Consider the following 24,643-nt stretch of genomic DNA (forward strand, 5'->3'; position numbering starts at 1 on the left):
CCAGATCGTAACGAAGCATTTTACTAAACCTCGATATACTTACTGCTCATCGACTTCGCCACAACTTAATTTGTTCATACTGGAGGTTTTCTTTTGGTGTGAATGCCCATTATGAGCTTGGACCACATTCACAACACAATGAGCGTCTCGTGACGTCACCGTGATTTTTCAACTATTACATTTTGCATGAAGAAGCTGCAATTTTATATCCTTTAGGCTAATTGCCAAAATCATATACAATTTCCTCCCTTGGGGCACTGTATAAATGGCAGATATATCGAATTCCAGATCATCCCATCCCTCCTCATCAGCACCAAGCACAGACGCTCATGCAGATGCTGCCTCAAAATCAGCCCTGACAAAGGCAAAGCACAATCTTACTTATCTTTTCAATCCCAAAGACACAGCTCATGCACCAGCCAGGCTACGCACCCGGGCCCTCCTGCGGTCACTTCGCTATATCAGCACGTTCATATTCTGGCGCATAGTGCGCTATGGCAAGTACGTCGTTGTGGGCTCCGTTGTCGCCGCATTATCAGCTACGGCTGTCGGAAGCTTTGCGACGGGCGTGGGGTGGTTAGTCGCGCCTCCCACAATCGCTGGCACCATTGGGATAGGCGCACTTTGGACAATCGGGAAATGGGGATTCTCGAAAACCAAGGTTGGAAAGAGGATGGAGGCTCAGCTTGCGAGCAACAAGCAGGATGGGATGACGGAGTCGACTCCAGCCTCGATCGCCTCGACTACAAGGGAGGATGGACAATGGAGAGACATTCAGGGACCTCGCGCCGTTCCTTGGTGATACGGACGGCGCGTGGAGTCTTGTTGGTCACGAATTGGAGACATGTCCCCCTGACTGTTTCTGTCCCCGTTTTGTAAGACTCACTGTGGTTTATCACAAAAGGGATCTTTCAATTATCATCCGAATACACCATTGCTGCCGAAAAGTGTATCCCTCCAACTCGGGCTGGTAAAAGCTACAACTCGATTAATATTATCAACACGTTACTTCCCGGTGATTCAGTTCGTCGGTATTAAATACCGCATGAGGAATGAAGGTGCTACGGCTTGGCAGATCCATCAAAAACATTACCTGAATGAGGACAGCACACAGTCGAGGACTTTCAATCTTAAATGAATACTAGAATGGGGTAATGCTCCGGGATCAAGAATCTCTCAGCATTTGGCACCAACAATAGTTGTTTCCCGATGAATCGGATCGATTTCCGGAAGGAGAAAAACGTCCTACTTGGACAAAAGAGTGACTGTAAACTCATGTCGATATTCAACATGCGACCTCGCTTCAACGCTGCAGAGTTCACATAAGAGGCGAACCAGAGCCATGAGCCCTGTATGTATGTAGCCAGGCCGTGATCTATTATGTTGCGAGAATTTGAATTACTTCGCCGTCATAATCTTTGCTTCCCTGTCTGGTTTCACTGCTGTCCAGTTCTGATTTCTCCGGCCATCTATTTATGCAGTCTTTTACAATCAACTCTCAACTAATGTGAGGCCTATTGAAAAACAGTGCTGGAACTGGCTTGCCCATGCCCATGATATCTAAGAGGTCACCGTATTTAACAGGTGTGAGTGGCGATGGCGACTATTCTGATTACAGCAGTAGTCTAAGTAACGCCAATATGATTCAATTTAACGGTAGCTGCTATGTTCCAGTTGCCATTCACGAAATATGTCTCTATTGCTAAGTCTCAGAGTTGCTAACATAATCGATGGGCTAATGGCCAATCTGGCGCCCAATTCTATCCGCCATGCAGATCATGACGCTAACAGTTGTAGACTTTACAGTATACAACCCGCGGTGCCTACGAAGGGAATCGAGTACCTACGTTACGAAACCATGGTTCACAACCGCGAGCTTTCCCAATGTGACTGTTGTTGAAGCCTCGCGGACACACTATAGTTATTGGAAAGAATTTCAGGGTCGCCACCCTGATGGCTTTCTCGAGAAGACTGCTGGTACTTTGACCTTGTCCAGATGCCGACCTACGAAGAATGCTACAATATACAAGTCGGTAGATTTCGGGTCAATGGAGAGACAATACCACTCGACGAGCTATTTGATGCTCTTTGGGACACACCGTCGAGTTGAGATTATGCATGATACTACGTCAGTGTATACGATGGAAACGTAACTGAATGGGCCCACAACTTATATTAGACTGTGCCTCATAGGGCAAGGATTCGGTGCTCTTGGTTTAGTTGGTATAAAATGGTAATAGCCCTCGGAGGAGCCCTTGAGGGGTCCCCGAGGAACTCTACAGTTGGTCAGGTATGCGCAATGTCATTCCTGCTGCTAACCCTCTATATCCGTCCCTTTCTTGTGTCTAACTCTCACTGCAGCAATAAGCACCATCACCAATGGTCACCCCAGCTACCTCCAGAATAATCCGCCGCATGTGCTCTTGGACTAGCCTCAGGGACTCGGCTATGGTGCGACACTGTCTTGGTCTCCTTGTGTGGCTGAGAACTTGGCCATGTGTTTTTTTCCTGGGGTGAGCGTTGCGTAATAGACGGCCCTTGAACAGACGAGAATTCTTGGAAGACATAGAGCCCAGGACCACTCAATGATGGTCTGTGAACATGTTGAGACGGCAGTTGATCGGGAACAGTGTTCGCCTTGTGTAGCATCGGCCGAGGCTCTTGAGCATCGGGATTCGACGCGGTAGTGATGTACCGGAAGGCAGGAGGCTTGGGGATAGCCGCTGCAGGTACCCGCCTACCCTCAGGCTCCGTAGGCTTCAGGATATGACCCGGCGGCACCGACTGCTCACCGCGCTGATAAGCTGCCAGACTTGTCTGGTGCTCGGAGGGAAGGGATTGAGGACGCTGAGTTTTCTGGCCATGCACATAAGGAATCATGCTATGGCGAGGATCAGCCAGTGCTGGAATAGTCGAAACATGGACTGTTCCTTGAGCTGACTCGTCAGTTCTCGAAATATCGATCAAGCCCGAAGATAGACGTTCATGTCTTGCGTTTGAGCCTGCTATGCGAGCTTGTGCAGATTGAGACACTTTATCTTCAGCGACTGGATGCAATGGCATTTTTGCTGGTTGCAGGACCGAGGGGATAGGTGAAAGTGGCACACGTTGTGGCGATGATTCAACCTCCAGTCTTCTTGGGACTTTGGGACCTGCCGAAGGTGTCAAGATGGTCGGATGCCGCTGGATGATATTTGGCGCGGATGATGAGTTAGCAGTGGTATCTCGATATGAGTGAGACGTTCCAAGTTTCAATTCCTGAGACTGGACGGCTGATATATTCGATGTAGCATACGATGATCGTTGGGAGTGGTTCGTCTCCGGACTCGGATATTGACTTGTAGACCGAGTTGACTGCGAGATGCCATGATGATTATTTGCTACCGATACGCCGGTCTGATTTTTTTTATCTTTACCATGAACTCCAGTCGTGGAGATCGTTTGAGGTACATGAGCTGCCGCAGATGTTCCTCCTCCCCTCAAGGGAGGAAATGAGAAGGAGGCGGACACAATAGGATACGAGTCTACGGCTTCCACGTGCTGTGCTTCTGGCGGAGAGTTCGGTTGTAACCTTGGAGATATGCTCCTTTCTGTTGGAAGCTCAACTGGACCATTTGTTTGCGTGCTTCCAGGGCCAATACCTGCTTGATTTAACGATGCGTCCAACTCAACTGGGGCCAATTCGTCTGCGCATTTGACTGTGTCATTACTGGCAAGCTCTGATATCTCTCCAATAGGAGTCCACCGTGCATGTGTTGTCGAAGCTGATCCGACATCCTGAAGCTCTGCATATATTGGTTGCCCATCGAGCATTGGTATCCCGCGTTCATCAAACTGGGAATCGTCCGGAGCGGTAGCACAACTGGCAAGAGAATCGCCGGTCGTCTGGATAGAAATGACAGGTTCGCTGGAGGGCGGGTTATTGATAACAAGCGTCGCAGGCTGGCCTGTATTTGGCGTTGCGGTAAGTGATGAAACCGCGGAATCTAATTGCGCCACCACACTGGTCTTTTGTTCACTATGTGTATCTGCATTTGCGACTGGACTGGAATCGTTGTTGGTCTCTTGACCAAAATACATGAAGCTGGCAGGGTCGAAATAGCCTGTAGCACTCATCTCATCAATTTCGTCCAACGGCTCGTGTCTCTTGCGGCTCCCGATCGGGATCGGTTCATTTTGCGCACCATCTAAGGCACTGCGTCTCTTGACTTGCTGGTCGCTTGCCAACCGTTCTTCCGGAGCAAGATCGAAAGTCTCGCCGCTTATGCCTACATGCTCGGGAAACTCATCGCCAATCTTCGGAAACGTGAATTGTGTCAGCCCTGTAGGCTTGTATCGGTAGAACCATCGCGAACCATCATAATCAGCCTCCCATCCTGTTGGAATGCCCGACATTGCCGGAAATGCCAATTCAGAGCTCTATTGTGTTTTGGGGAGCCCAACGTTGATTCTCCTGCAGATTTCGAGGATACACTCCAAAGGGCTGTCCGAGTAAGATTGCCAGCGCATCAAATGCAGTGCTACGAGGCTACAAGCCGCGGCTGATGAATGATGAACCAAGCAGATTTCTGATGAGACAACCACGACTCGCCTGTTAGAAATTGTCGTCTGCCCAGTAGTTGCTATGGAAAGTCGTGATACGCAGCGATCACCAGGCTTGCAACTAGCGACGTGCCCAAACGACCAAGACGTGTCAACACAGAGAGGGTGTATCGACGGCTTCGTGATCCCGACTCACATGGCTAGTTTGCGGCTGAGGATCCATCTTCATTTGAGGGTTTAAAACCGCTAACCTGGCCAGTGGCTGATCAGTACGCCAATTCATACCGGACCATAGAGGATAGTCAAGACAGGATGGCGTGCAGGAGCTGAAGCAGGGATCCAATTCGGCACGCATTGGCACCCACCTCGCAATCAAGAATATAGTACTGAGCCATTACCATACGAACGTCGGAATTTAAGGACTTGTTGAATTATGTATAAGAAGCCGCTATTTTGCAAATAATTTGTCGATGATACGACAAGAGGGCGGTTTTATGATCAAAAACTGCGACAATTCGTGATGGCTAGCCATACTGATCAGGTGGCTTGCGACGACCCTAGCGTGCATGTCCTAAATGCACTGTTTCTTGATGGGGTCCCGCTGTTGGTCAAGAGTCTTCACCCACCCATGCTGGCTCATAGGTGAGGCCGGTTTGTTCATACCAACGAACACATTTCACAATGGTAATTGGACAAACAACATTTAAAACTACCACAATAGTATTCAATTACACCCAGTATTTCAGTCCATTCCACTGAAGTATTTCGTATTGTTTCGAACAAAATCACTGTTGGTCACCTGCCTAGGGGATCTGGACCTACAGAGCATATGCGTCAACGTTTGTATTGAGCGCGTACTACTTCTGGCAAGCTGGTAACGATATCGTCCATGAACGATGCGTTTTGAAATACACTGTACCTACTCCGAATATCTTTTGTCATCGCCGATGAGCAGATACTGGAAGAAACAACTCAGCCCACCGTAGCAGTTGCAGCAGAAGATATTCAAACCGATTGGTACTCCAGCAGAGAGATGATACGGGTAAACTATATTTATTGTAGTTGGCTTTCTTGCTGCGTGTTCGCTATCTCCGCTAATGATTCGGGCTATCCGGTTTGTTTCATTGCATACACTTGTCAGGTGCTAGCAGTACGCATATCACTGGCAGTTGGCCATGTGTTTCCGCAGGAAAACTGCAGTGATAGGAATACCTCGAGGTTAGCATGAATACATTTGATCGAATCGAAGTCTGAACAAACATATACATTGTTTTCAGGATGATGTTTGCTCGGCGTCGCACAATAAAAGGAAAACCGTCAAAATGGCGAAAAGCCCACATGCAAAAAAACTCTTGCCCATCTCGAACTTGCAACCTGCAAAAAGAAGAGCGGCGGAGGGAGGACGGCTCCGCCAGGAGATAATGATAATGTTCTTAGGTTTGCGCGGATAACCACTACACCACTGTGACCTGTGGTTTCATGGACGGTTAGTTTGAGTTGTGTTTTTTAATCTTATATAGCTTCTGGTCGAGTACGAACAAGTGGCAGCGTCCCTGAGAGGGTGCATAGATGGAGATAATATGGTTTGCCGTAGCCGTGGTGTTGAACAGGTTTGAGAGTTTACTCAGATCGTGGGGGAAGACAAACTTAAATCCGGCGGCCACAAGCAACAGGATATTGCAAGCTCCCAGAACGTTCCAACTCATTTGATCATTTCACTTCCTCGGTTGTATGCTGAGAAAAAGAACGAGAGCCAAAGTGTGTGTGTCTTGGGAGGGTTGGTGTGCGAGGAGAGCTTCCCCTTCCCGGGAGCACCGTGCCCCTTTTAGCTCCTTGGAGCGCTATTTACACGCCTCGCTCTTTCTTGTTGCAGAATAGGGGCTTGTGTGGTATTATACATTTATGCATTACTCATACAGGTGGCGGTGAAACCCATTATTTCAACCTGTTCAGTGCCTCAGTAGCCTTTTCGACCAATTGCCTAGCTTTGGTAAGCTGTTCGTTCTCTGCAACGGTACTGCTGGTGATGATATCAGACTGCTTGAGCACTTTCTCAACAGAGGCCTCGACTCCACGAACGGCCTTTCTACCTTCCTCCCTGACCTCACCCTCCCAAAAGTCACGGGCAGCCTCCCATCGCTTTTGCATGTGGCGCAAACTCCAAACAATGCCGAGTGCTGCAACTGTGCCTGCCTCGTAAATCCCAGTAGTGATTGTTCCGAAATAGGCCAGCGCCCCCAGAGAGGTGGTAAGACCAGAGGTGCTCAATGCTTGGGAGACGAGTTTCTGGGCTAATGCTTGTAAAGCCGGTATCGTTTCATTCTGAAGATACGCTCGAGCCGCAGGAATATTTGTGGGCCAGAGGCTGGGCTTTAACGTGACAGCATTGGCCTCCGTGGCAATGTGGGCGTTGTACAGAACGGGTACACTGCTCGGCGCAATCGCTTCCTCTATGCGACCAGCCAGATAAATGGCGCTCTTTTCCGAAGCGGGCAGAAACCTTTGGTTGAGAATGTCGCTTGTGAGCATATGCACATCGTCGACTCGCCAGAATAGTTTCCACCACCCCAGTTTACGCCACCTACGACTAGAGAAGGCCAGGTCCAGTTGTTCTTGCAGTTCCGTGTGCGCGCTCTCCGCCCACGCAGCCAAGCTTGGTCCAAGGTGCGAAGGTGTTCTAGTTGCCGTGGACTCCAATGAAGAAGACAGTGTTCGTGCTTCTTCCAGACGGATTGCATTTGTGGCGCTCTGTAGTAACGATGCAATCAATCGTCGAACAGGAGGTTTCGTAGTACCAGTGGCTGTAGTGATAACATCTGCTTTCACCCAATCGGCTAGTTTCGGGACGTTACTTTGGAACCACATATGCTCGTACTCCATAGCTTTACTGACGCTCTTACGAATCAAACCCAGACCGACCGCAGCAGCCTCTACGTCAACAGGCGTGAACGGTAGAGGTTCGCTGTCCATAGCTTTATATCCAGGCATGTTCACAGCCGCCGCAATAACATCTGCGCTTTCCGATAGCGGCATCGACGTCATTGCCGCAGCTCCCATGATTCCATCAGTTACAAGCAAGGCCTTGTGCACTGGTGTCGTCACTGGCGTGTATCGTCCGGTGCTGGAGGTCGGGATGTCCACTGTTGGCACCAGAATCGAGTCTTCCAGACCTTCCACGCCGTCATCAGGAGACAAGGTGTAAGGATTTGACTCCATGAGTAGCAACTCCAGACTGTGGCCATTCAGAGTTGGGGCGGATACATGAACCTCATGTAAGAGGCTTCCCCTCGTTGCTGAGATTGGCCCCGGTTGTTTCTCTTGTTCGACTCCACCAACCCGAACAATCATCGGCTGTGCCAGGTCATGTTTGTCCACCTCCTGTTCCCATTCCTCTTGGTCCTTCAGCGGATCTGCCAGAAGCAGCCTCAACACCTGCTTGGCAGAGTTTCCAGAGGTTCGGCCATTGGTAAGGCCCAGGATAGCTACCCTTATCGACTCGCTGCCAGGCCGCTGTCGCAAACCATTGATGGCCAGTTGTAGTCTTGACAGGTTGACATAGTTGGCCGCATGCTTTTGGAGTTGTACAAGTGCGTCTTCCAGTTCTTTCCTTGCATCAGGCTCGGCAGGGGAGGAAGCGGTGGTTGTTGAGGTGGACTGTAGTCTTCGCGAATTGGCGGCCTTTCTTCTGGAACGCCGCGTCGAGGGTTGCGTCGGAGCGTTCGCAAGGGAACAAAAGAAACACACAGCACGACTTTCGCCATTACTGGCGGGTCTCAAGAGGCTGCTGCCGGCCTTTGAGGCACTCAATGGCAGTCGTGGCGGCATAGTATGGTGGCATTCGAGAATGACGCCAGAGTCAACTTCCAAACTTGGAGAGCTTCATTATCATGTCGGGTCCCGCCAGCTCTTGGCCGGTACCTCGAAAGGTGGAGACAGACCAGCGGCGGTTAAAGCCCGGACCAGCTCCTTGCCTACATAGCTTAACTACAGACTCTCCTTGTACATATGCCAATACCCTGCTGGCCTCTTTGCTTGTTTTTATTTTAACATATCTTACCATTTGGAATGCTATTTGTCAAGGCCTCGTCGAATTACTCAGTGCTGTCACTGAACTTATCGCGATTTCTACAATTGCTTTTTTGGCGTGAATTACCATGCTAGGTGCTATGTCACTTAATTAGCATGCTCCGAAAGCCCATCGGAGCTCTTCTACTGCCAGTCAGAGCCACTACAGCGTGCTATGAGCATACTAACCTTACAGTTCTGCATGTCAAACAGGAGATGGTTGTTCCATGTTCGTTTTGGCAAGTCCCCCGCTTGAAATTATCTATGCTGAGGTGTATAGTATACCCTAGATTGCTAAACTTTGCGGAAGCAGGCCCTCGGCCATCATATCCTCCAGCTGTTCCAATGCCCACTGCGGTCCATTCGAGCTTGCACTCACTATAGCTCCTATGTCCAGAGCAGTTCCTTGCGATATCTGCTGTTGCAAGTGTTGAGCGACGACCGATCGTAGACTCGCGGTTGCCTTCTCCTCTCGAGTTCCTGATAGCTTGCTTGCATTGCGGTAAAACACTTCAGAATTCTTTGTCAGTTGACCAGCGTTCGTAATCGCCGCCTGATGCGATGCCGGTGGAAGTGCCAGAGCGTATAGGAAAAGATTGGCGTCTCCACGGAGCAAGTGAGTTGTGGCCAATTCGGACTGGTCGGTGCCTTGCACCTTGGCGGCGGCAGTGAGCTGCTGAACGGCCTCAGTAAGAGCGTTCCACCGCACAGCTGACTCGCTCGAATACGCATCTGCAAGTGCCGAGTTGAAAGATATCAGCGAGCGAGCGTTAGCAAGAAGCGTCTCTGCCGTGCCATTTGTCGACAATTCCGGCACTGTGAAGGCCGTGTCGCGCTCTCGTTTATACGTTGTAGCATCGATCTTGCCCGATTTGAAGCCAGCTTCGAGGAGGACGGAGATGAAATTCGCTTTGGACAGAGATATTTCCTGCAATCTCTCTGGCTTGTCTTGAGAGATCCCCGGAATTCTCTGCACAAGATTTGACGAGTATTCTTCGATCATCGGCAAGGTCGCTGGGGGAGCAATCTCAGGGGCATCGGTCAAAATGCTACACAATGTGGTGAGAGTGTTGAACTGTGCAACCAAGGTATCGATCAGACTGTCGCGGGTCACCGGCTCGACAACTGCGAACCACTGATCATCCTCGTCGTTTGATCCCTGGTCGGGCTGCTGTTCATCTGTCGCTGTCGTTTCTGTTTCATCCTCCAACTCGGCGGCTTGCTCGTTGGCTTGACGTTCTTGCTCCATGCTCTCCTCAAGCTTAAGCTCTTGAATCGAATAACATTTTGACTGTAGCTCTAGAGCTTCCTGGAGTAGTTTGAGCGCCTCCTTGTCGGGAATGTCATCGTTGTTAGCGATCTCCTCCGCGATACTGGTCAGCACTTGTGCAGTGTTGAAGAGAGCGTCTGCATTTTCCGGGTCAAGCTTCAAAGCGTACTGGTGAGCATCTAGAGCAAACTTTAGTGCGTCTAAAAGAGGAGCTTTTAGTTGCGCAACCAGAATAGGGTGTGTCGCAACCTCGACTAAAACTCGTGCCCTGGCAAGAAAATCAGCGTGCCGTTTGGAGCAAAGAACATGGATACCAACTTGTTGTAAGCGAGGTCCAAACTCGATGGGAATGCTTTCAAGCCTTGATCGTATGCCTCGATGGCACGCTGGAAGAATCTCATTGACTTGGCGGCATCCCCCGCTCGCCACTTTCCTGCAGCTTCTTCATGCTCCACGCCAGCTTTCCATCAGTCAGAAAGACGCGCACACTCATGCCATGTCTCTCAGACTTACCTGCAAGATAGTCGTCTGCAGTATTGAATGTCTAATCAGGTCAGTTTCGCGAACCTTGCACTGGGTCATACCTTCTTACCTGCTCCTTCTTTTGCTTAGGCTTTGCCGCTTGTTTTAGCAACTGTTTTGGCTTCGCCATAATGATTCGATGGGTTGGATTTGCACCTCTGATGAACAAGAGCACCGCAAAATTGTCTTTTCGTTAGATGGTTATGTTTACAGTGTAGAGCTTGATGACGAACCTGGTGCAGACCAGAAATTTTGGGTGCACGTTATCAAGACTGGTCCGTGCGCTGCTTGAGTTTAGAAGGGGTTGTTTTATACTCCTTTCCTTGCCATCTTGATGTCATTGAATTTTTTTACGTATGAACGATCACTTAACGAAGTACTGTATACACTGCAATGCATTACTCACCTAAACTGCTCAAAATTTGTTTCTGATCGTACTTTAATGCATCTTCTGTGTAGAAGCAACAGCGTCCGATTTGATGATGTCGTTCTATGAACAGTCTCCGGTCTTTGAGCTTCGTGTGCTTCAAACCATTGAATTATATCTATGAGATAGTCACATTGAGTCTTTGTTTTGTAACTCTCTTGTTTGAGTGGTGACTGGTGCCTAGTTTGAAGGATTGGATATGAAAGTCCGACCCCCACAGGATGACGTTACCCACGTAAACCACCAAAACTCGACCAATTTCTAGACGGGGTTGGCATGGTCAATACTACTCAGAAACAAAACTAATGTTCACTGTAGTACCGCAAGTTTGAGCAGAAATGATGGATCTAGTATCAATTCGAGGTCGTTATTTCTGGAAAGGAGATGAGCGAGTAAGTCGTGTATCAATGCCTTTGCTTATACATCTGACGCCCTCTTCCTAGTTCCTCTTGAAAGGCGTCGTTTACCAGCTTAGCGGCCGAGATCCCCTCGAGGATGATAGTGTCAACCAACTTCGACGCAGCATACCGTATTTGAAACAACTTGGATTGAACACCATATTTGTCTGTAAGGAAACCCCATGTCTCTCACTGAAAAACAACACAACTAACTTAGGCAGATTTTATAGATAATACCAAAAACCATGATATAGCCATGGATCTATTGGCTGAATGCGGTATTCATGTACTCTTTGTGAGCTGAGCACTTCTCGGCGGCATGTCCGCCATACTGACCAAAGGTAGTGTCTATCGACGCCCCGATCATGCATCAATAGGCAAGCGTCGTTGGAATCATACAAGAAAGATCTACTCCAGGGGTATTTTTCTACCATTGATTGTGTTGCGGCATACCCAAACACACTCGGGGTCATTGTAGCCAATGAAGTCATCAATTCCGGAGCCAGCACCCACGCTGCATCTGTTATCAGGGCCGTCACGCGAGACGTGAAAAAGTACATGGCGCTCGCGGCTGATATTTGCCAACAAAGAGTACTGCCTGTGGGAGTGAACTCATCAAAAATAATGAATGTATTCAAATCCGAGTTTGACTACCTCACTAGCGGTAACGAGTCTGACGCCCTTGACTTCTTTTGTGTGAGTATACCGCTTCATGGTATTTGGCAAGCACTGACAAGCCAAGTTCAACAACTACTCATGGTGTGGCAAATCCTCTATGCAGACTTCAGGTTACGATAGGCTCGTGAGTAGTCAAAGAATCATGCACTAAAAACTGTGTGTCTTTGCTGACAGTCATGTCTAGGTTACAATATTTGCCAACGCACATGTACCCGTCTTCTTTTCAGAGTATGGCTGTAACATCCCGTCACCTCGCCTATTCCTTGAAACTCATGCGATATACTCTTCGGAGATGACCGGTGTTTTCTCGGGTGGTATTGTTTATGAATTCTTCGAACTTGTTAATCGCTATGGCCTAGTGAAATTGGCTGAAACCGGTGAGTTGGAGACACTCCAGGACTTCCATAATTTGAAAAACAGCTTCGAACAATGCCTCGACGTGCGACCAAATACACTGGCGGTGTGGTCGGACAGCCAGTTCACATCAACAAAAGCACCCACAATGCCAGCAAAGAGCTCTTATTGGCAGGCATCGACAGAACTACCGGGTTGCCCAGTGGATTGGGACGAAGCGCGCTCAGAGCTCGAAGACGGTCAGTGGGTTGATGTAGAGCGTGAGATTCGCGAGTTTGAGGTGGACGACTTGGCGGATTCAATGTGGCAGAGATTCCGCATTAGTGGCACCGGTCCACGCTGGACTTGAGTGGCTTCTGTCATCATTGGCTAGAGCTCGAAGAAGTCATTGTGCTGCTTGCTCGGGCACGCTGATCGCATTTCTGGGCGAAGCTTTAATATGTATACGTTGATTGGCACTGGCACTAGCACTGGGTGGCTGATTACCTACCTCGGTTATCAATACCTCATTCTTTCGAGGAATTTGTCTTCAGCACACTTCATCCGAGGTCAAAACAAGTGCAGCTTCACCCCACAACTTTCCCAGTCTTGGTTCTAAAACAAGGTGTAAACGCCCAGAATAAAGGAAGCCTAGTCCTTCGATGTGTGAACTCGCCCGAAGGCGCGCAGTCGATTGCCCGTGGAAAGGCATGTCAAGGGAAAAACATGATATTGTTCCGTGAAGACACAAAAACAACCATCACTATACTCCGTTCTAGACATGTTTTGACAACGCTAATTGTTACTTCCACACCATTGCTCTGACCGAACTCTACCTTTTCCAAGCCCAAACTATATTAAGTATTAATGCTAGCTCTGTTGTATAAGAGGTAAATTGCCCTTTTACTTACCTAAGCCAAGCTGACCTAGCTTACCAGATCCTGGCATCTGCCCTTCGTTGGAATTTCTTGGCAACGTCCGTATCTGGAGTGGGACCGAAGAGGTTGGTACAGAATCGGATAACTGCGAATACGCGGCAAACGAGTATCTGTGGCTCAATGGCTTGCACCCGACTTAGCCAATACATCAACTTCTCGCCAAAGAAATGACGGCTTCATCCGGGTAGTTACGCGACATTGTGGTTGTTGTTGTTCTACTGCAGGTCATCGATACATTTCGCGAAGCCATAGTATTTGTCTAACATGGCTCGAAATGTGCCTCGGAGCACAAGTTGATGGGTGTCTTCAAAGGTTGCCACTTTGTGCAATTCCTGGCTACTAAAGGAATGGATAGGGTTCTTTTCCGGTTGAGTGAAACTTGGGATATTAGCAGCATGCTAGAGTGGGAGAAATGACTTGTTTGATGCTGATAGATCAGAGTTCACAATCCTGGACAGGTATATTGAGAAATGGAGAGGAGCAATAAGGGCAGGGACAGCTGAAAGCTACATATATTAGAATACTGATACTCGTTAACTTAGTCCAGTCTAACCTTCGTCGAGTATGTAATCATATCGACACTGTCATGCACTGGCCACATGTGATGATTGCGGGGGGAGGGGGGTTAGTGGGGGTTGCCACTGCTGGACGACCTCAGGCTCCATCATGCTAACCTGACTAACCTACTTACTGTACGGAACTGGCGATAGCGTGAATGCCATTCCGATGTCACCGTGAATCGGCTTTCTATCCCAGTGATTCGCATACCTCCTAGATTAACCCGAGTGCTTCCACATTCCCTTTGAGCTACTTCAGTCTCTCACTTCTCCGGCTCCAATTCCGCAGACCAAATCAGACAATGGCGCAATCCACCGCCCACCGCCGGCTTCTCCAGGAGTACCGCGCCCTCACCAATAACCCGCCGGACGGCATCACCGCCGGCCCAGTATCCGAAGATGATCTCCTACACTGGGAAGCACTGATTCAAGGGCCCGAAGGCACGCCCTTCGAGGGTGGTGTGTTCCCCGCTGAGCTCAAGTTCCCCAAGGACTACCCGCTTGCGCCGCCGAGCATGAAGTTCCTGGGAGAGATCTTCCACCCCAATGGTATGTTTACCGCCCCTTACCCCTTCTCTTCCGATGCCCCTTCAGACACCTTTTGCGGAAGCAAAGCAAGTGCACGCCTGCTGATCAGCCTTCGGGCACCGTAGTATATCCCAGCGGCCTGGTATGCATTTCCATCCTGCACCCACCTGGCGACGACCCCAACCACTACGAGCATGCCTCCGAGCGCTGGAGCCCCATCCAGAGCGTCGAGAAGATCCTGATATCCGTCATGAGCATGCTGGCAGAGCCCAACGATGAGAGTCCCGCCAACGTCGAGGCTGCCAAGATGTGGCGGAACCACAGGGCCGAGTACGAGAAGAAGGTCCGCGACGGCGTGAGGAGGATGCTCGGCCTGTGATATGTGAAGATTCCAAGATTTGCCGTTTGAACTACAATATAAAGATTCAATCATGCGGCGCCGAAACGAAACAATGCGGTTACTGGCAGCCATGGGACATCATCTTCTTCGTTTGTGTGGAAGCGCATATTGCCAACGCTCGTGTACGGCACTGGTCGGCAGCGAGGTCATAGCAATATTGGGTGGCTTATGGCAAACTGATCGAGGAAGAATCGAAAAGGGGGTATCTATTCATGGTTTCAACAAATGCATAGCACGGCGTTACTTTCTTTGGTCCTATAGGCCATCTCCTCTTACTCGATTATATGTAAACTTTGACACTTGAAGTGACCAACGCCTTCCATGTCATTGTCTTCCACGCTGCACCTCTGTATTGATACCGGCCATCACGCTGCAGTACCACGAAGCACACCACCACCACGTCCAGTCTCGGCATCGCTCGAGGAAGCGCCGCGATGAGGGTCCTCCTCGTGCCCAAAGTGCGCCTTGTGCTCCTCCGTCTCCTTGTAGTCGATCAGCAACTCGCCGTTCTTGCCGTAACGTCTGGGCTCCTCGCGCGCCACCTTGACGACACCGATCCAGCCCTTGGCGCCGGGCGCCTTGTGGAAGATGGCGTCCATCTCCTCCAGGGAGCGGTATGCCGTCTCCGGGTAGAAGAAGTACACGCAGGGGACTATGAAGGCGTTGATGACGGCGAAGATGGTGTAGGTGTGGTGCGCGATGGAGCTGAAGGCGACGGGGGTGATCATGACGACCAGGAAGTTGAAAATCCAGTTCCCCGAGGTCGACAGGGCGTTGGCGGGCGCCCTGATCCTCAGGGGCACGATCTCGGCCGGGTACAGCCAGGTCATGCCCAGCCAGCCGATGGCGAAGAAGGTGTTGAAGACGAACAGGAAGATGATGGCCGCGATGTTGCAGCCCTTGTTGTCCGGCTGCGAGTTCACCCCCGCCAGGATCGCCATGGATGCCGCCTGCCCCACGGCCCCGAAGAGCATGAGCTTGCGCCGGCCTACGCGCTCGACCAGGAACACGGCCGGCCACGACGCAAGGAAGTATTCGGTACCGTTGAGGGCGGCTAGGAGCCTGGACAGGAAGGAGGACATTCCCAGGCTGGAGTAGATGACAGGCGCATAGTAAGTGATGAGGTTGATGCCACTGATCTGCTGGAACATCTGGTTCGTGTATCCGAGGACAGTTCGGTGGAAGTTTCTGTCCTTGCCCATGGTGAACAAGTCGGCGAAGGACCCCTTGCTCATCTCCAGCACGGTATCCTTGATGGCAACGAATTCGTTCTGCACCTCCTTGTCGTGGACTTCCTTGTCGGCAAGCGCAGCGAGCACCTCCTGCGCCTCGTCCTCTCTGCCCTTGAGGATAAGCCAGCGGGGCGATTCCGGCAAGCCCCAGACGAATGCCAGGATGAAAATGCAGAAGACGATCTGGAACGCAAGCGGCGTCCTCCACGAAGCACTACTGTCGATGAAGCTGAAACCGAGGTCGATCCAGTACGAAATCATGATACCGCAGGTGATGAGCGCTCCCTCGATCATGACAAGTTTACCTCGCTTGTGAGATCGCGACGTCTCACTCTGCCACGTCGGAATGGTTGACGTGTTACCGCCGTTGCCGAGACCCGTGATGATTCTGCCGACGATCAGATGGGGAAGCGTCGTGGCAGAAGCTTGCAGTATGGCACCGATCACCATTATGCTCGTACCGAGCACGATCATGCGCTTGCGGCCGAGGGGGTTAGAGATGAAGATCGTAATGATGGCGCCCAGAAAACAGCCCAGATTGTAGGCAGCCACCGATATACCCTGATTCGTCGACCGAGTGCGCGACAGAGCGTCTGAGATACCCTCCGCGTCTGGGTTGATGTCGGGGAACTCTGTGAGGAACTGACTCATCGTCAGGATGCCTCCCATCACACCTTGGTCTATGCGCCTTGAAGTTAGAATGATGTATACGTGGGTGTGACGCTTCAAGGTGCCACTTACCGTACCCAAAGAGCAGGAAATCGCATCCTGCGATAATACCCACCGCATAGTTGAGGGCCTTGCCCCTCAGTCCAAAGAACGGTTTCATGATTGCGGCTTGGTCAGAGGTGGAATGTGTAGTTCATACCAGATCGGCCATCAATGTCCGCAGAAGACTACTATACCGTAAGCCGCGCCGTGGGAAAGTCAGTGTAATGAAGATCATCTCAACGAGCACGTGCGGTGCGGTCATGCAGCGTATTTGTACCTGACTTTCCGTTTCTGGTTGTTCAACGCCAAGCCCTCGACCGTTCATTTAGTACTGCTAAGATAGCATGACGTTGTGCGTGAAATGGTAACTCAAAGTGTCGATCCCATAAGCGGAGCGCTGCTTTGCGCCGCTGTTTGCTTTACACCATTCAGATCCACATCTAGAGATTCCTTGCTTTACTGTAGTCTACATAGATGGGGATATCTCACATCTAGTCGGCAGGCTCGCCGACAAGTAAGCGATTCTCGTTAGACCGCCGGAGAAAGCTCGATAGGAAAGACAAGGCGGCTGGTATTACAAGGGCTTTTTTCTATTTTATTTTTTTCCTTCACTTGAAGCGCAAGAAAGTGGCCGCATGCGTACAAACGAGATCGCGAAGACTGCGGCCTTCTCAGTCTCTGTTCTAAAAGGATCCTTGAATTCTGTTAATACGATCAAGATCATACCAGCCGCCATCAAGCCATCTCCCGTCTCCATTCCCCAGGTCGCAAACCTGTGGACAGAGTGGAGTCTAGTTGCTCCTCGGATTGCCCAAAGAGGAAGTCCGTTTGCACGGAGGAAATCGCGCAGACCCAGATGTGACGTCACAGTATCTCGAGATCCCAAAGATCTTTCTATTCCTTGTTATCAAACAAGACGATTTGATCAGTCACGGGGGATCGACCGCGGGGAGGCAGCTGGGAGGGTTCTGGAGAAGACATGCGGGGATCGGGTTCGGTGTCTTCTCGGCAGCTCTTATCCCGCATTTTTTCTTTTTAAATACATCGCGGGCCACAAAACGCGACTGCTGGAGCGGAGGCGGATACCTTCGGTTGTCGAGGTCAGCGGAAGGGGAAGTGATTGTCGGCATAAGCTTACATGAGGAGGAACACAAGGCCGGCAATTGGAATGCTGGAGGCTCCCAACATTTATTCGGGTGCGTCCGGATGGGATGCCACAGATGTTGTGCGGTAAAATGATCTTATGTCGAGTTCTCCTATGGACATTACATATTTGTAGTTTGGCGATTCTACCAATAAAACAATGGTCTACTGGAAACCAGCGCGCAAAAGACGAACAGTGAGCACTTTAACTATCCCAGAAAATCTTCATGAATACAACTAAAAAGCCTCGGGATGTCAGCTTTGAGATGATGAAGACGTAGAAGACGATCATGGTTGAATCAATAATCCTAGCAAATCTGTTGAGCGCTATCTATCAGGGCCTTTTTAACCATGTATTCATATCTTCATATCTGAACGACTTGTAGTTAACCTCAAAGCCCGTTCTCGGCTTTGAACTTATCCCAGCTCTCATTAAGCGTTGCGAAAACCGTGGCAGCAATTAACTTGACCTCTGTGCTGGCATCCTGAGGCAACTACTCCGCTGTTAGTACGTCGAGGTGTAAACGAGAGAACAATAACAAAACGTACCTTATCGGGATGTGTCTTTGCGATGGCCTTCATGTAGTGTATCTTGACACGATTCGCCATGACCAATTCATGAAGCCCAACTTTCTTCCATCCGCTATTCTCCCAGAGGACTTGATCTAAGCTGCCTATCAAGGCACGCAGGTTGTCTCTCTTTCCATCTCGCCAAGCTGAGATGCGGGCATCAACTTTTTCACTAAGGGCGAATTTCTCGTCCTCTGCCGCCTCGGCAGCCTTGTTGGCTTCTCTCAACCTCTGGACCCTCTCAGAGTCCTTCTGGGGCGCCATACTGGCAGAGGGCTTCGGCCGGGGTTTCACGGCTTGGACAGGCTTTGGCTTGGGAGCGAGAGCCTTTTGACATCTTTGGCGCCCAGCAATAGCAGTCGCACCACTGACACCTGCTTCTACGCATTGTTGCCATACACTGCCAGCGTCTGCCCATTTTTCCATTTGCTCCAGGGCTTCTGCCTTTCGGCTCAGAGCCTTGCCGTAGAGATCTTTCATGTCACGATGCTCTCCGTCACCAAGAGCAACCTTCTCACCTTCACCGCGAGATGGACCAATGATCTTGATGGCCGCATCCGCATCATCTACAGCCTGTTTGGGGCTACCAGTCTTCAGCGAAGTAAGAGACCGGTTCGTGAGAAGCACGATGCAAAGCGGATGCGTCTGCGGGATGCCATTCAACGAGTTGGAATACGCGGTATGTGCAGCATCATAGTCACCACGCTTGAAATGAGCGGTGCCATCGAGCCGATGTTTTGTAGATGCTTGCAAAACTGCCGGGGCAAGACTGGGGATTTGTCTGGTTGGTGCCGCAGGTCTGGGCGTAATTGCTCGGGAGGCTGGTTGACTAAATTGGTTCGTGGCAGCGGAAGACGGTTGGCTCGACCGTTGAGGCTGAGGCTTAGATGCAACCGGAGCAGTGGTGCTAAACAAGTCCACTTCCGGCTCAGTGGAGGCTGCTTGTGGTTGTGGTGTTGCCTTCTTCCTCCTTGCCGGGCTGACATATGCTTGTGCACTTTGCTCCTCTACCAACTGTTTATTTAGACGAGCCTTGGGATCAGCCCCAGGCTGGGACTGCTGCCATCTGGGCACTGAAGATGCTTGCGCTGCAGGTCTTGTGGGCAGATCTTGCGGACGATCGCGAGAATGTGCATCCCTGAAGGACCCGGACTGCTGTGGTTCTCTTGATGGCCGAGGAGATGGCTTTTCTGGACGTCTACCAGCGTCAAGCATCATGGCTTCGTCTGTTGCCGATACTGCTTGCTTTTCTCGGGGATGCGGCCTCTCCTGCTGGGCAGACCGCATCCATTTGGGCTGACTTGGGTCGCCATCTTCCTGGTTGAAGTCCGCCACTGCCTTCTGCACTTGCTTTTGGCCTTGTTTCCACAGAGAGTTTGCAGTCTTGAAGAAGCTTGTACCCACTGCCGCCGCCTTTTGGGACAAGTCGCCTCCCGCAACTGGTGATCTGTTATCTCTTCGTGGTGGCAGGCCGGGGTTCTCTTCCCTCATCCAGGCAGGACTTGCGTTGTTTCGTGATCGACCGGCGTCCTCGCGGTTCCTTGCCCGATCAGCAGGAGAATCTCTAGATGACTGCTTTTCTTTTCTTGCTGTCTTATGTGCATCATCCAAAAGCCATCCGACAGCAGCTTGGATGTTAAGACCACCGCCACTTTCCGTCAGACCACGCCTAGCGTTTTCGGGGGTAAATCCCATGTCAACCAACTCCGCAACTGCCTTATCGAAGGGATCGTCAGCAGTTGATCTCTGGGGTGCTTCTGGCTCAGAATCAGACTCGGAGTCTTCGATGGGCTTTCCGGGCTCCGCTGTTCGTTGTGTGACTTGTGTCTTTCGTCGTACTTCCTCTACCGGCCTTCCAAGGTCGCCCAAGAAGTCATCGTCATCAGCTTGTTCCCGAACCGGTGTTGGTTGCTGAGAGGTTTTAGCTTTGAACGTGTTGAGTCCGAAAGGATCATCGTCATCTCCAAAGTCGCCGCTGCTGGACGTAGTTGGAACGTTCCAAGCGCTTGCACTACCTAGATCCAGTTTTGCTGCATTTGCCGGGGTGCTCTTGCCAGATGATGGCTGTATTGGCGGCGGATAGTGACTCGAGTTGTCAACCTTTGTATTCTTGTTGAAAGCAGCAAATAGATCATCGTCGTCTCGTTGTTGTTTTTGTTGCTGCTGTTGTCCGTTCTGAGCCCCTATTCCACTGCCGACTGAGGGGACCGCGGGCGAGGCCGTTCGCGATGCGCTGGCCGAACCAAGATTGTCCCAGAACTGACCGCCTCCATACTGAGCTTGCATCTGTCTCTTCTGCTCCTCTGATTTCCTCCTCTTCTCGGCCTCCAGCTGCTCCTGCCGCTCGCGTAGACTGAGGTTCGCATTGCCCTTGGCCCCACCAAAGCTACCAAGATTGCTGAACGGGTCGGTCACAGGTTTGGTCGATGCGGTTCTCGAGGCATTGAAACCAGAGCCCTGGGCGGAGAGCGGGGTGTTGCGGCCAGATACTTGGGGCGAAGGTGTCGGCTGCAGCGTTGGGTAGAAGCTATTCTGGCTCATGGGCATAGGGGTTGTCGTCTTGGAACCAGGCTGGGCCTGGTTGGCCGATCCCGACAAATCGAGGCCCAACAGATCATCCATGGTGAGGCGTATTTCAGGAAAACTGTATCATCGTAACAATTGAGTCTTTGGTTGCAAAAGCACACCTTTTGGGCAGCCGATTTACTTTATTAGGCGCAAACGAGACAACACGCGACAAGACGATGCCGTTACATATCCAATCCAATGGCGTGGCTGAAAGTTGGGGTATTGTGGCTTCAGTTTACGTAAGCGCTCACTCTGCAGCAAAAGGTAGCCATGTTCTGTTAATTAATTATATTTGCACACGATCGCACTCTTCGTGATAGTTGTGATGCAGCTGTCTTGAGAAGTAGAAAAGTTAAAATGTATATACAAATAAATAATTGTCCGAACGATGCAGTGGTTCAGTACTGCCTTTTTTGATAGAACTCTGGTCCAATGGCTCAAACTGTGCTGTTCGCCGGGCTACTGATACATCCAGTGCTTTGCAGCCACACCTGGACACCTGCACCAGCCGCATGTGGGAGGGTCGGGGTGCTGTCTGGGACAACTCGCACGCCCTGAGCTTCCTACTCATACATTAACTTGGCTATGCTAATATGAAGCCTACAAGCCATTGCCAGTGATTTGAACACAGGACACCATTTCAAAGGATGAAGGTACTCGGCAGCTGCTCGGTATGCACAGTGGTGCTGCTGTTTTCAACCAAGCTTCCCTACATGTAGTAAGAGGTGCAGACGAAGTACTGAAGATCATACAGGAACCGTTTGAGAACATATAAAGTTTCACACGCTATGGTGTCACTCCCCAGACGATTCGTCCGAGGATAGCTTGTCGCATGAGCCTGTCATCTTAAATCGACACCAAAACGAGAAAAGAAGCATATTTTGGAAACACGTTTGGTTTGTCTTGTCCGAGCTTCTTCGGTGGATGTCAGGTGGGAGGGCTTGAGTCTCAACGGTGACTACACAGAACCTTGAGAGGAACCCAACAAACGAATACCTATGCCAAGAGCTCTGCGACTATCAAACATGGTCACTCCTGGGACGGCGTCATGCCGTGTCTAATTTGTGTGTACGACACAGAGTGATGAGGTGTACCATTTGCTATACGCAAACATGGCGGCTTATTGCTTCGGCCAATTAGGATAAATGCCCTGCACTTCACACCCAGAGGTTAGATCAGTAATTGCCAGGCGGCCACAAACAACTCTCTCTACATATGTGCCTAGGTGGCTTCGAGATAGAGCAATGCTTGACAAATGGCCGAGGTGATTGACCTGCACTATTACAATACACAGCAAAATGGCGTTGTGCGCTGTTCCACCTCGTACGACAAATGGGGGCCGATTTCATTTTTTGTTTCCGTAAACCTTGGTTTTGGTGAGTTCGGCGCCAAGGGAGCTGAGGATTTGGAAATAACATCAAAAATGGCTCAATATAGAACAGGCATTCTGGGCGCCAGCATAAAAATGCATGTGAGAGCGGTGGGAAGCGCCCTTTTCCATCTGCTCGAAACCAGGATGTAATTGAGACCAGGGCTCCTGTCAAATCCAGTGGTCCGCTGCAAAAATGGGGGATCGCCATGCAGGGACGTAGATAGCCAGCCCAAAGAGGCGTTCAGGCAGTCGCGGGAACAGCTTTGATTGGTTCAGCCAAGGATACTGAAACAACAGTTCCCTGTCGTATAGTAGATCTAAACCCCGCTACTGGGTAAGGGCGACGTTGCGATTGCCCCTCGTACCCCTTTCCCCCCCTTCCACTTTCGGGGATGAATTGGCTTCAGTCCGCTGCTTCGAACAAAATGATGTTAGTACTCTGGTGTCTCCGGCCATTGGGATGTAACTGCCACTGGGCCTTCGCAAATCGACCTTGTTATTATCACCGTTAATACGAATTTCGGTCGTCGTAGTACGGAATGATTCGTGTAAAATGGAAATGTGGTGTTTGGGGAGGCATCCGATAAACAGTTCGAATGCGCTGTCATGTGTATAAGTTGTGCTCGGTCAAGCTGAACTTCTGAATTCGTGAGGCAGCTTATCTGCATCAACGATAGAAGGGGAGCATGATCGATCCGGCGCACGTAAATGCTTGCACCCGCAGAGGACAGCCAGCGCCTTGGCCGCAATAGATCTCAAGAAGCGAGAACCGTAGCACCATCGGGTTATGGATGAAAAGGAAACAATACCGCATTTAGAGAACTGCCTGAATGTGCTATTATCCTGTGCTGTGGTGGTGTATTGCAATTTCTTGGAAATGATAACGTGGGCAGACTTTCATTTGCGTCTTGACATTGGCCACAGCCAATCATACTGATTTCTCCATGACTCAACTAATTACATATTGGGCGCTACGTGGTGGTTTTCCTTGGTCTCTCTAGGCGTACATCCTTTGGTTGGGGGATAAGCTGAAGGAGACTCAATGTGCCTACAGAAAGTACTCCAACGGCTTGAAGCACAAACAATCACCTAACGCCAACTCAGATCATGCCAAATTCTCAATGACATAATTGCAAGTATTTGAACGGCGAACAATTTGACGCCAATTTGGACTTCACCTGGCACATGCGCGGGCCGTTTGTAGTGCAATGCGCCATGTAATAATATGGAGTACAAGGTGGGACATCAGTGGACCTGCCCCCTTTGATAGAATACCGACGTGCGCGTTTCAATATCGATCAAATGCGCTTGCGCCAATTTAGGCAATCTTTCATATGAGCCTACTATTACAGGCCCGCAGAATCCAAGATTGATTCGGGAAGATGCGTTTGCTGTTGGAGACAAGAAAGATTTATAACTGTACCATAGAGTTGGTAAGTTTGTGTCTGCAGATGATGCGTTGGCAACGAATGCAATCGTCCACGTTGAGGTGGCCAACTTATAGTGTAAGGCTCGGGACGTGGCAGCCAACAGAGTTGTGTGCATGACACTAAGTTAGTAACGCTCGAGCTGTCCTAAGCTCGATCTGAGTGCGGCGTCAGTGGCTTCGGGAACCTCAGCCCAGTAGATCGGTTAAAAAATATTTATACATAGTTGCAGATGCCCCTAACTTCCCCCAGAATACGGCGCAGTGTCATGTTGCAGCGTTGCAATCTACCCGGAGCCTCCTCCACTAGACTTGTCGGGTATCGCAAATGCGCGCACCAGCGACACGTCAAACATGGACGCTGGTGCAAGGGCTTGGTTCAATTTCCGATGTCAAGCGTACTAAGAATGAGGATCTCCAGAGATTTGCTGTGTGGTGGCTCGTTTTGTGGTCAGTGCCAATTGGGCACCCCATAAACATGACTGCTGGCAGATTGCGACAGACAGGCAAATCGCAGTGATGCTGTGGGACCGGACCCAATCACCACGAAAGGCAACTCTTGTACCGCAGGGTAAAGGATTGTATGGAAATAGATAGGCTCAGGTACCGGGTGGATCTAATAGGTTGGCAAGCGATTCGAGGAAACCAGATGGTCGTTGGATGTGATGAACCCCTCGGAAGGGGGTTGAGTCGTTGACCCATGTCATGTCTTTCGCTTGTGCAACAGGCCTCATGCTGGGATCCTGCGGCTTGACCCTGTACCCTGTCACAAATCATCCACACCACAAGATCCGCATCTATTCCAATCGAACCAATTCCCGATATCCCACCACACCAGCCTTCTTTGTGCACTCCCTTCTTTACACTACACCTCCCTTCACATTCATTCACTCATTTGCCTTTGGTTTCCTAACCACGACACATTTCGTTTATTCCGACTTGTGTCTCAACACTCATTTTCTT

General features: G+C 50.3%; 9 protein-coding genes across 9 annotated transcripts; 3 read left to right on the forward strand and 6 right to left on the reverse strand.

Moving 5' to 3' along the window:
• Positions 1-265: 265 nt before the first annotated feature.
• On the forward strand, positions 266-802 carry BKA67DRAFT_657114 (uncharacterized protein; the record flags this gene model as incomplete). The annotated part of the gene is made up of 1 exon (XM_046107060.1): positions 266-802. The coding sequence occupies one exon, from the start codon at positions 266-268 to the stop codon at positions 800-802; it is 537 nt and encodes a 178-aa protein (XP_045959424.1).
• A 1,361-nt stretch (positions 803-2,163) lies between these two features.
• BKA67DRAFT_227808 (uncharacterized protein) lies at positions 2,164-4,598 on the reverse strand. The gene has a single exon (XM_046095611.1). It carries the CDS (start codon positions 4,393-4,395, stop codon positions 2,374-2,376), a length of 2,022 nt encoding a protein of 673 aa, XP_045959425.1. The 5' UTR covers positions 4,396-4,598; the 3' UTR covers positions 2,164-2,373.
• A 1,004-nt stretch (positions 4,599-5,602) lies between these two features.
• BKA67DRAFT_227812 (uncharacterized protein) lies at positions 5,603-6,362 on the reverse strand. Its single transcript, XM_046095612.1, has 3 exons — positions 6,082-6,362; positions 5,809-6,011; positions 5,603-5,736 (listed from the first exon to the last, which is right to left on the reverse strand). Exons 1-2 carry the CDS (start codon positions 6,246-6,248, stop codon positions 5,816-5,818), a joined length of 363 nt encoding a protein of 120 aa, XP_045959426.1. The 5' UTR covers positions 6,249-6,362; the 3' UTR covers positions 5,603-5,736; positions 5,809-5,815.
• Positions 6,195-8,420, reverse strand: BKA67DRAFT_559640 (uncharacterized protein; the record flags this gene model as incomplete). Its single annotated transcript, XM_046102414.1, has 1 exon — positions 6,195-8,420. A coding segment is annotated over exon 1 (1,885 nt), but the record flags the coding sequence as incomplete, so codon positions are not given.
• Positions 8,421-8,893: 473 nt separating this feature from the next.
• On the reverse strand, positions 8,894-10,529 carry BKA67DRAFT_657117 (uncharacterized protein; the record flags this gene model as incomplete). The annotated part of the gene is made up of 4 exons (XM_046107061.1): positions 8,894-10,145; positions 10,196-10,337; positions 10,391-10,421; positions 10,470-10,529. The coding sequence occupies 4 exons, from the start codon at positions 10,527-10,529 to the stop codon at positions 8,894-8,896; spliced, it is 1,485 nt and encodes a 494-aa protein (XP_045959428.1).
• Positions 10,530-11,167: 638 nt separating this feature from the next.
• On the forward strand, positions 11,168-12,605 carry BKA67DRAFT_657118 (glycolipid anchored surface protein; the record flags this gene model as incomplete). Its single annotated transcript, XM_046107062.1, has 6 exons — positions 11,168-11,218; positions 11,270-11,393; positions 11,446-11,519; positions 11,570-11,920; positions 11,967-12,026; positions 12,087-12,605. 6 exons carry the CDS (start codon positions 11,168-11,170, stop codon positions 12,603-12,605), a joined length of 1,179 nt encoding a protein of 392 aa, XP_045959429.1.
• A 1,427-nt stretch (positions 12,606-14,032) lies between these two features.
• Positions 14,033-14,637, forward strand: BKA67DRAFT_534101 (ubiquitin-conjugating enzyme/RWD-like protein; the record flags this gene model as incomplete). The annotated part of the gene is made up of 2 exons (XM_046099801.1): positions 14,033-14,279; positions 14,384-14,637. 2 exons carry the CDS (start codon positions 14,033-14,035, stop codon positions 14,635-14,637), a joined length of 501 nt encoding a protein of 166 aa, XP_045959430.1.
• Positions 14,638-15,023: 386 nt separating this feature from the next.
• Positions 15,024-16,719, reverse strand: BKA67DRAFT_514895 (general substrate transporter; the record flags this gene model as incomplete). Its single annotated transcript, XM_046097678.1, has 2 exons — positions 15,024-16,570; positions 16,632-16,719. 2 exons carry the CDS (start codon positions 16,717-16,719, stop codon positions 15,024-15,026), a joined length of 1,635 nt encoding a protein of 544 aa, XP_045959431.1.
• Positions 16,720-18,136: 1,417 nt separating this feature from the next.
• BKA67DRAFT_516060 (uncharacterized protein) lies at positions 18,137-20,936 on the reverse strand (the record flags this gene model as incomplete). Its single annotated transcript, XM_046097778.1, has 3 exons — positions 18,137-18,238; positions 18,294-19,753; positions 19,838-20,936. 3 exons carry the CDS (start codon positions 20,934-20,936, stop codon positions 18,137-18,139), a joined length of 2,661 nt encoding a protein of 886 aa, XP_045959432.1.
• Positions 20,937-24,643: the final 3,707 nt, after the last annotated feature.

This window comes from Truncatella angustata (assembly GCF_020726525.1).
Source record: "Truncatella angustata strain MPI-SDFR-AT-0073 chromosome Unknown BKA67scaffold_3, whole genome shotgun sequence".
NCBI lineage: Eukaryota > Fungi > Ascomycota > Sordariomycetes > Amphisphaeriales > Sporocadaceae > Truncatella > Truncatella angustata.

What these genes read in the sequence shown, in the direction of transcription:
- BKA67DRAFT_227808 (XM_046095611.1), bottom strand. Translation starts at nt 4,395, where the DNA reads ATGTCGGGCATTCCAACAGGATGGGAGGCTGATTATGATGGTTCGCGA.
- BKA67DRAFT_227812 (XM_046095612.1), bottom strand. Translation starts at nt 6,248, where the DNA reads ATGAGTTGGAACGTTCTGGGAGCTTGCAATATCCTGTTGCTTGTGGCC. An exon ending in TCTCAGGGACGCTGCCACTT is followed by an intron (nt 6,012 to 6,081) that starts GTTCGTACTCGA and finishes ATGAAACCACAG; the next exon opens with GTCACAGTGGTGTAGTGGTT.